The sequence below is a fragment of the Trichechus manatus genome, unplaced genomic scaffold, assembly GCF_000243295.1.
Source record: "Trichechus manatus latirostris isolate Lorelei unplaced genomic scaffold, TriManLat1.0 scaffold00341, whole genome shotgun sequence".
Lineage (NCBI taxonomy): Eukaryota > Metazoa > Chordata > Mammalia > Sirenia > Trichechidae > Trichechus > Trichechus manatus.
This window is the reverse complement of record NW_004444277.1, coordinates 457,834-468,949: the sequence shown is the minus strand read 5'-3', so window position 1 is coordinate 468,949 and position 11,116 is coordinate 457,834. Positions and strand designations below refer to the sequence as shown.

General features: G+C 40.0%; 1 protein-coding gene across 1 annotated transcript in view; it reads right to left on the bottom strand.

Annotated features, from left to right (window-relative positions):
- LOC101343677 (nuclear RNA export factor 2-like) overlaps positions 1-6,503 on the bottom strand; it is a 56,645-nt gene extending 50,142 nt beyond the window's left edge. The window contains 1 exon segment of the mRNA XM_012559864.1: positions 6,403-6,503. Coding sequence (XP_012415318.1) covers positions 6,403-6,503 — 101 coding nt within the window.
- Positions 6,504-11,116: the final 4,613 nt, after the last annotated feature.

The following is an 11,116-nucleotide window of genomic DNA, read 5'->3' as shown; positions in this document are numbered from 1 at the left end:
TAACTGTTTAATGAGAAACTATTTGTTCTGTAAATGTTCATCTAAAGTACAAAAAAAAAAAAAAAGAATTATCTATGTGAGATCAAATTGACAACAGCAACTCAAAAGGTTTGATGGGAAACCAAGGGGCCTGTGAGGTGAAGATAATGGTGACCGAATAATTTGGAAAAGGATATTGAGAATAGCAGCACAACTGGAAGAATATAATCAATGTCACTGAAATTGTACATGTAGAAATTTCTGAAATGGTGTATCTTTGGCTATATATATTTTCACCAAAAAAAAAAAAGGTCCTCCAAGGTCGAGAAGGGAGAGTGTTGACATGTCGTGGGTTTGTTAACCAATGTCATAAAACAATATGTGTACTGACTTTTTAATGAGAAACTATCTCCTAAAGTACAATAAAAAAAATTTAAAAAATAAAATCAACAAGATAAAAATGTCATTAATTATGAGACTAGTAAAATTGGATAACAAAAAATAGAAAAAGATTATATTAGCATGGAAAATTTTAGTATCTATTGTAATTATAGATGCAAACAATTTAAATAAAATATTACTAACTGAGCTAAGCAATGTTTTATAAAGAAACACAATCAAAAAGGGTTTATTCCAGAAATGAAAGGATAGTGCAACATTAAAAAATGCATCAATGAAATTCTGATCATTCCTGGAAAAATGAATAGGAAAGCATTGTTCCCTCACCAAAAAGAACACTCTAAAATGAAGTAAGTGGAGAGGGGAGGGAAAACTTCATACAGTGGAAGAGAAGGACATCAGAAAAAATATAATGTGAACAACTTTTGGAACTAGAAAACAGATGAAACAGTGAGAACCCCTGAACAGACCACATAAATGGAAAACAACATCTGCAAGAGAATATTAACTTCTCTATGATTGAGAACGGGCCCTTGTTGAGAGAGTCTCAAGTCTGTAGGGCAAACGATCAAAGACACAGGACAGAGGAGCAAGAACAGGGCAGGAGTGGGAAGCACCAGGCACCTGTCAAAATCCATCCATTATTTTAATACATGAATCTCTCTGAAGCAGACTGGAGAACCTGCTGCAGATGTGCTTGTGCATCATAGAGAAAAAAATGAAGTCGTCAAGATTTCATTCTACTTGGATCAACAATCTTCGCCCATGGAAGCAGCAGTCAAGAAATCACACAACATACAGCATTGGGCAAATCCACTGCAAAAGGCCTCTTCAAAGTGTTAAAAAGCAAAGATGTCACTCACTTTGACGACTAAGGTGTGCCAGACCCAAGCCATGGTCTTTACAAGCGGCTCCTGTGCATGTGAAAGCTGGACAACAAAAAAAGAAGACAGAGGAAGAATTGATGCATTTAAATTGTGGTGTTGATGAAGAATATTCAATATACCTTGGACTGCTAGAAGAACAAACAAAACAGTCTTATAAGAAATACAACTGGAATGCTGCTTAAATGTGAGGATGGCCAGACTTCGTCTTGCTACTTTGGATACCGTCATCAGGAAAGACCAATGGCTAGAGAAGGACATCATGTTTGGTAAAGTGGAGGTTCGGCGAGAACGAAGGAAACACTAAATGAGATGGATTGACACAATAGCCTCAACAATTGGCTCATACATATCAAAGATCATGGAGTTGGAACAGGACAGGGCAACATTTCATTCTGTTATACATAAGGTTGCCATGAGTCAGAGCTGACTCAATGGCAGCTAACAACAACAGATTGATCTGGTCCGCTCAACTTATACTGAAATAATTTTCGATAACTACAGCTAACTTACTGTCAGCAAAATATGATTGAGACATTTAGGGCCACGTTTGCTCTTGCCTAAACTTTGAGTGCAGACCCTGAACTCCATACCCTATCCCCTAACCGAAGATAAATCTAATTACAAAAATAGTCAATGTACATTTTCTTGATGACTTCATGAGAACAAAGGAGGAGGTTCTCCAGCATACTGCACAGTGAGTCCTCATCAAACTCTCTTCCTTAGACAATCTTGCGTCCCTTCCCTGCAGCCTCACAAAATGGAAAGACATCAACTCTTGCCCTTCCTGACAGTCTTCTTCGCTCCAAATTTCTTTTCTATGTGGATCCATGTAACTCTATCAGTTTCTTATGACTGAATACTCACACTCATCACCCAGCTCAGCACATGAAGGATCCTTATTTATCTCCCTCCTCTTTAGAATATAGAAGTGTTGTATGTAATAAATTTCATTCTTTCAGTGTCACATGAATTCTTATCACTTCCTACTCATAACTTCCCCCCATGCATCTGCCAGTTTGTTGTACTTTGGGGGCTTGTGTGTTGCTGTGATGCTGGAAGCTATGCCACAGGTATTCAAATACCAGCAGGGTCACCCATGGCAGACAGGTTTCAGCTGAGCTTCCAAACTAAAGACAGACAAAGAAGAAGGACTTGGCAGCCTACTTCTGAAAAGAATTAGCCAGTGAAAACCTTATGAGTAGCAGCGGAACTTTGTCTGATATAGTGCCAAATGATGAGCCCCTCAGGTTGAAAGGTACTCAAAATATGACTGGGGAAGGGTTGTCTCCTCAAAGTAGAGTCTATCTTAATAAAGTAGATGGAGTCAAGCTTTCGAGACCTTCATTTGCTGATGTGGCACCACTCAAAATGAGAAGAAACAGCTGCAAATATCCATTGATAATCGGAACATGGACTGTACGAATTATGAATCTAGGAAAATTGGAAATAATCAAAAACAAAATGGAACTCATTAAGATCGATATCCTAGGCATTTGTGAGCTGAAATGGATTGGCATTGGCCATTTTGAATCAGATCATCATTCTACTATGCCAGGAATGACAACTTGTAGAGGAATGGCATTGCATTCATTGTCAAAAAGAACATTTCAAGAACCATTCTAAAGTACAACGTTGTCAGTGATAGGATAATATCCATATGCCTACAAGGAAGACCAGTTAATACAACTATTATTCAAATTTACTCACCAACCACTAAGGCCAAAGATGAAGAAATTGGAGTTTTTATCAACTTCTGCAGTCTGAAATTGATTGAACATGCAATCAGGATGCATTGATAATTACTGGTGATTGGAATGCGAAAGTTGGAAACAAAGAAGACGGATTGGTAGTTGGAAAAGATGGCCTTGGTGATAGAAACGATGCCGGAGATTGCACAATAGAATTTTTCAAGATCAACGACTTCTTCATTGCAAATACCTTTTTTCACCAACATAAATGGTGACTATACACTTGGACCTCGCCAGATGGAATACACAAGAATCAAATCGACTTCATCTGTGGAAAGAGACGACGGAAAAGCTCAATATCATCAGTTAGAACAAGGCCAGGGGCTGAATGCAGAAAAGACCATCAATTTCTCATATGCAAGTTCAAGTGGAAGCTGAAGATAATTAAAACAAGTCCACAAGAGCCAAAGTACGATCTTGAGTATATCCCACCTGAATTTAGAGACCATCTCAAGAATAGCTTTGTTATGTTGAACACTAATGACTGAAGACCAGACGAGTTGTGGAATGACATTAAGGACATCATACATGAAGAAAGCAAGAGGTCATTAAAAAGACAGGAAATAAAGAAAAGACCAAAATGGATGTCAGAAGAGACTCTGAAACTTTCTCTTGAACATCGAGTAGCTAAAACAAAAGGAAGAAATAATGAAGTAAAAGAGCTGAACAGAATATTTCAATGGGTGACTCGAGGAGACAAAGTAAAGTATTATAATGAAGTGTGCAAAGACCTGGAGATAGAAAACCAAAAGGGAAGAACACACTCAGCATTTCTGAAGCTGAAAAAACTGAAGAAAAAATTCCAGCCTTGAGTTGCAATATTGAAAGATTCTACAGGGAAAATATTAAACCATGCAGGAAGCATCAAAAGAAGATGGAAGGAATAGTGTCACTATACCAAAAAGAATTTGTCGACATTCAACCATTTCAGGAGGTAGCATATGATCAGGAACTGAAGGTACTGAAGGAAGAAGTCCAAGCTGCAGTGAAGGCATTGGTGAAAAACAAGGCTCCAGAATTTGACGGAATACCAATTGAGATGTTTCAACAAACTAATGTAGCACTGGAAGTGCTCACTTCTCTATGCCAAGAAATTTGGAAGACAGCTACCTGGCCAGCTGACTGGAAGAGATCCGTATTTATGCCTATTCCCAAGAAAGGTGATCCAATTGAATGAGGAAATTATCGAACAATATCATTAATATTACACACAAGTAAAATTGTGCTGAAGATCATTCAAAAGCGACTGTAGCAGTATATTGACAGGGAACTGCCAGAAATTCAAGCTCGATTCAGAAGAGGACGTGGAACCAGGGATATCGTTGCTGATGTCAGATGAATCCTGGCTGAAAGCAGAAAATACCAAAAAGATGTTTACCTGTGTTTTATTGACTATGCAAAGACATTCGACTGTGTGGATCATAACAAATTATGGATAATATTGAGAAGAATGAGAATTCCATAAGACTTAATTGTGCTAATGAGGAATCTGTACATAGATCAAGAGGCAGTCGTTTGAACAGAACAAGGTGGTACTGTGTGGTTTAAAGTCAGGAAAGGTGTGCATCAGGGTTGTATCTTTTCACCATACCTATTCAATGTGTATGCTAAGCAAATAATCCAGGAAGCTGGACTATATGAAGAAGACTACAGCATCAGGATTGGAGGAAGACTCATCAACAATCTGCGTTATGCAGATGACACAACCTTTCTTGCTGAAAGTGAAGAGGACTTGAAGCACTTACTGACGAAGATCAAAGACTACAGCCTTCAGTATGGTTTACACGTCAACATAAAGAAAACAAAAATCCTCACAACTGGAGTAATAAGCAACATCATGATAAATAAATGGAGGAAAGATTGAAGTTGTCAAGGATTTCATTTTACTTGGATCCACAGTCAACACCCATGAAAGCAGCAGTCAAAAAATCAAAAGACGCATTTTATTGGGCAAATCTGCTGCAAAAGACCTCTTCCAAGTGTTGAAAAGCAAAGATGTCACCTTGAAGACTAAGGTGTGCCTGACCCAAGCCATGGTATTTTTCAATCGCCTCATATGCATGCAAAAGCTGGACAATGAATAAGGAAGATCGAAGAATTGAAGCCTTTGAATTGTGGTGTTGGCGAAGAATATTGAATATACCACAGACTGCCAAAAGAGCGAACAAATCTGTCTTGGAAGAAGTACAACCAGAATGCTCCTTGGAAGCAAGGGTGCCGAGACTATGTCTCACATACTGCGGACGTGTTATCAGGAGGGATCAGTACCTGGAGAAGGACATCATGCTTGGTAAAGTAGAGGGCCAGTGAAAAAGAGGAAGATCCTCAACAAGATGGATTGACACAGTGGCTGCAACAATGGGCTCAAGCATAACAACAATTGTAAGGATTGCCCAGGACTGGGCAGTGTTTCATTCTGTTGTACACAGGGTCTATATCAGTAGGAACGGACTCGACGGCACCTAACAACACTTATAATGTCCAACATAGGTCTTCCTCACCACAGGAACTTTCATCCAAGTCCCATAGTGTCTCTAGCCTTTGTGAGCTGGAGCATTGGTTCCTGCCTGAAGCCAACAGTTTCAGTCCCTTTTTTGTCTACCAAAAATCAAGGGTGTTTATTATTGCCTAGTCTTGGCCATATCAGACCTGCTTGTCTAAAAAGCCTTTACTTGTACATAAATTTATATCAAGATTTGGAGTGACTGTTGGGTCTTCAATACAAAAGATAAGGGTGGCGGAAGCAGCCGAGTTTCTTAAAACTCCTCCTAGAACCTCAAGAGAGTGAACATTCAAGGATCTGGTTTCTAGGTTGTGAAATGTGGAACAGAATATGTACATTTGAGGTAGAGTTTCTGGGGAACAACTGTCCTAGGGTATGAGTTAAGTTTTCATTCAATCAATAATGATTGAGCTTTGTTATTATTATTGAACTTTATTGATGTATAATTGACAGACAGCGAACTGTATAAAGTGTAGACTTTGTTGAGTTTTGACCATATGTATATACCTGTGAATCCAAAACCAGAATCAAGGGTTGGTGGAGCCAACATGGTGCTGTAGACAGGCATATCATGCCATACCTCTGCAGCAAAGACCTGAAATACTAAGTAAAATAGATACAAATATCAATGCTGGAACCCTAAGCATCAATTGAAGGGATAAAGAGCTAGATCAAACAGTGAATGGAAGAAGAAACTGACGAAAACAGAGAACGAGGAGAGATGCTGAGTGGCGGTGCCCTGCCAACTAACATGGCACAGCATGGCCAACTTGGAGCACAGCCAGCAAGGACCCTGGACAGGGAGTATAGGAAGGCAACTTCAGGGAGCTCCCAACAGGAGACAGAGTTCTCAGTAACCAGAGAAATATGCTTTTCTACCACTCACCCTTCTGCCCCATAAGCCACATCAATCCTTTCCTGACGGGCCATGCTGTGCCGCTTGGCTAGAGAGCCACCAGCTCGCTGCAGCCCAGGTCCTCCCCACATCCACCGACCAGCTCCCACCAGGCCATTTTTTCCCCTTTCTTCCTTTTCTTTCTCCCTCCCATCTAGCCGCCTATGCCATCTCCACCCCTTCCCAATGGGCCACACTAAGCCCCTCAGCTAGAGAGCCACTGGCCCACTGCCACCTGGGGCCATCCCACTCCACCTGCCATCTCCTGCCATGCCATTTTTTAATTTTTTCTCTTTTTTCACTTTCCTCCTTTTCTTTCTTACTCCCACCTAGCCCCATATGCCACCTCCCCCCTTCCCTCCAGACCATGCCATGCTCCTGAGGCTAGAGAGCCACTGGCCCACCAGTACCCCAGGTTCGCCCCGCCCCTACCTACCTGCTATGCCACCATTTTTTTTTCTTTTTTTACTTTCTCTTCTTCCTTTTCTTTCTCTGTCCCACCTAGCCCCATAAGTCACTTCCTTTCCCTTCCTGGCACTTGGGTCCACCCTTCCCCCATTTGCTGGCCCACACCACACAGACAGTTTTTTTCTTTTTTCTCTTTCTTCATTTTCTTTCTCCTTCCCACCTAGCCTTGTACACCACCTCCTCCCCTTCCTGCCAGACTCTGTAGCACACCACCACTAAAGAGCCATTGGCACACTGGCCCACTGCTACCTGGGTCTGTCCCAGCCTCACCTGCAGCCCCCATCATGCCACCATTTTTTTCTTTTGTTTTTTCTTTATATTTTTTATTTCTTTTCTTTTTGCCTCCCAAGTAGCCCGGTATGTCACCTCCCCCACCTTCCCACCAGCCCCTGGGTCCACCCCACTGCCACTGGCTAACCCCTATGATGTTGCCACTTTTTCCTCCCTTTTGCTTTTCTTGCTCCTTCCCACCTAGCCCTGTATGCCACCTCCTTTCCGACTAGCCCCCAATGTGCCACTGAAGCTAGAGGACCACCACCCCATCGCCAACCCGTGTCTGCCCCTCCCCCATGCACCAGCTCCCATTGCAGCACCATTCGTTTTTTCTTTCTTTTTTTTCCCCCTGCCACCTAGTCCCGTAAGCCATCTCCCTTCCCTTTCCACTGGACCCCAGGTCCATCCAGGCCCAACTCACTGTACCCCGCTGTGCTGCCATTTTTTTCCTTTTTTACTTTTCTTTCTCCCTGCCACCTAGCCCCTTATGTCACTTCCCCACCTTCCTGCCAGCTGCCACCATGCTGTGGCAGATAGAGTGCCACCAGCACACTGGCCCATCACTGCCCCAGGTCCACTCTGCTCCCACCCACTGGCCCTCACTGTGCCAACATTTATATTATTATTTTTCTTTTTCTTTCTTTTATTTTTAACTCCCATGTAGCCCCATATGCCACCTCCCCCCTTTACCATTGGCCCCCAGGTCTGCCCAGGCCCCACCCACTGGCTATCTTTTTTTTCTTTAGTTCTCTCTCTTTTATTTTATTCCTGCCCACCTAACCATGCATGTTGCCACCCCCCTTACTGGCGTCCCCTGCCATGCCACCGTGGCTAGACTGTCCCCAGTGCCCCTCACCGCTCACCACTCAAGAAGTTGCTGAATGGTAGGAAGTGATCCTGTATCACTCTCCATCCAACACCCCTGCCTATCTGGCAAGGGGCTGTGAATTCTCCCACACCACTGGACCAACATCATAAAGCAGACAGTGCCCTCCCAGTGTGACTTCGGCTACCTCACCAAAAAAGTGTAAAGTGAGGTGGGTTCACCCTGCCTGCTTTTGCCCTGTTCATCTGCACAAGGTGATGAAAGCTATCATGCCCACAGACAAGCAAGTGGCAAGGCACACCTGGCCTGCCTGCACTGACAAATCAAAACAAAACAAAGAATCAGGATGAAGCAAATGAACAATCAATAAATAAAGAAAATAATACCTTAATGTTTTGTAGACGGCAGACAATATCAAAACATGTAAAAAAGCAGGACAAGACGGCTCCAGCAAGTGACCAAAATAAAAAATCAGATGACCTTCCAGTAAAAGAAAAGGCACTGGAACTATGATATGGAATTAAAAAAAACCAATATTTAGGGCTCTCCAAGAGATTAGGAAAGACATCAAAGAAAACACAGACAAAACCAAGGAACAGACAAAATCATGGAAAACACAGACAAAATCAACAAAAACATAGCCAACATCAAGGAAAACATAGACAAAGCAATAGAAGAATTCAGGAAAATAATACAAGAACAAAACATCAAAATAAATAAGCAGCTAGAAATCATACAAAACAGCAACTAGAAATCCAAACAATAAACAGCAAACTTTCAGAAATGGACAACTCAATAGAAAGTTTTAGGAACAAATTTGAAACAATGCAAGACAGAATCAGTGAGATTGAAGAAAAATCCATGGATACCACTTTGAGGAAAAATCAGAGAAAAGAATGAAGAAAACCTGAGAATTACGTGGGACACAATCAAGAGCAAAAATTTGTGTGTGATTTGAGTTCCAGACAGGAGGATAATATTGAAAACACAGAGAAGATTGTTGAAGATTTGCTGGCAGAAAACTTCTCAAAGATCATGAAAGATGAAAAGATGACCATCCAAGAAGCTCAATGAACCCCATAAAAGATAAACCTCAAAAGAAAGTCACCACGACATATCATAATCACACTTGCCAAAACTAAATACAAAGAAAGAATTCTGAGAGCAGCTCAAGAAAAATTAAGTCACTTAGAAACAGGAAACAATAAGATTAAACTCTAATTACTCCACAGAAACTATGTAGGTAAGAGGTAATGGGACAACATATATAAAATCTTGAAATAAAAAACTGCCAATCAAGAATAATATATCCTGCAAAACTCTCTCTCAAATACAAAGGCTAAATTAGGACATTTCCAGATAAACAGAAATTAAGGGAATGTATTTACAAAAACAAACTTACAAGAAATATTAAAGGGAGTTCTTTGGTTACAGAACTGACAACATCATACAACAGCTGAGTCTAGGACATGGGACAGCATCAGCCAGATACCAACCTGGGTAAAGAACTCTCAGTAATAAAAAACAAAAAACTAAGACTTAAAACAGGGAAACAGAGACGTCAATCTGTAAATGACAACAATGTCAAAACAATAAAAGAGGAAATAAATGGTGTAGATATAGAACTTTTAAATGGAAGTGATTTTAAGTAATAAAAGACTGGTTCAAACTTAGGAAGATAATGGTAAATTTCAAGGTAACCACCAAGAACATTAACAAACCTACTCATCACAATAAAAAAAGAAGAAAAACATAAAGACTCAGTAAACACAAAATCTATAATAATGAAAGAAATGAAAAGAAAATCCACAAACAAAAGGAACTCAGCACAGGAAAGTAAGAGGAACAAAGAAAACATCAGAACCACACAAAAAAGCACAACAATATGACAGCAATAAACTCATACTATAATCACACTGAATGTAAATGGCTTAAATGCACCTGTAAGAGACATAGAGTTGTATAATGGATTAAAAAAAACACATGACCCATCAATATACTGTCTACAAGAGACACACCTTATACACAAAAACATAAATATATTAAAAATTAAAGAATGGAAAATATATATCAAGCAAAAACTAATCAAAAAAGGACAAGAGTGGCAATACTATTCACAGATAAAATAGATTTTAAAGCAAAATCTACCATAAAAGACAAGGAAGGACATTATATAATGATTAAAGGGACACTCCACCAAGAAGACATAACCTTAATAAATATCTACTCACCCAACGACAGGGCTCTAAATTACATAAAACAAACTCTATCAGCACTGATAAGATAAATAGACAGTTCCACAATAATAGTGGGAGACTTCAACACACCACTCTCAGTAAAGGACAGACATCTAGAAAGAAATTCAACAAAGATACAGAAGATCTAAAGGCCAAAATCAACCAACTTGATCTCACAGACATATATAGAGAACTCTTCCCAACAGCAGCAAGTATGAATTCCTTTCCAATGCACATGGAACATTCTCCAGAATATACCACATTTTAGGCCACAAAGCAACCCTCAATAAAATTCAAAACATCGAAATAATACAAAGCATTCTCTCTGATCACAACATCATAAAAGTAGAAATAAATAACAGGAAGAGCAAAGAAAAAAAATCAAATACATGGAAACCTAATAACACTTGCTTAGAAACAACAGTAATAGAAGAAATCAAAGAGGGATTCAAAACATTCCTAGCAAAGGAGAATGAAAACACATCTTACCAAAACCTTTGGTACACAGCAAAGGCAGTGCTCAGATGTCAATTTAAACAGTAAATGCACACATTAAAAAAGAAGAATGGGCCAAAATGAAAATGTTAACTAGCCCACAACTCGAACAAATAGAAAGAGAACAGCAAAAGAAGCCCACAGGCACCAGAAGAAAGAAAATAATAAAGATTAGAGCAAAAATAAATGGAAAAGAAAACAGAAAAACAATACAAAGAATCAACAAGACCAAAAGTTGGTTCTTTGAAAAGACTAACAAAATTCAGAAACCACTGGCCAAACTGACAAAAGAAAAACAAGAGAGGAAGCAAATAACCCAAATAAAAAGTGAGACAATGTGGGGATATATGCCATTTAAACATGGCTGCACTATTGACAACTGCAGCCCCCACAGGCCTCTATGCTG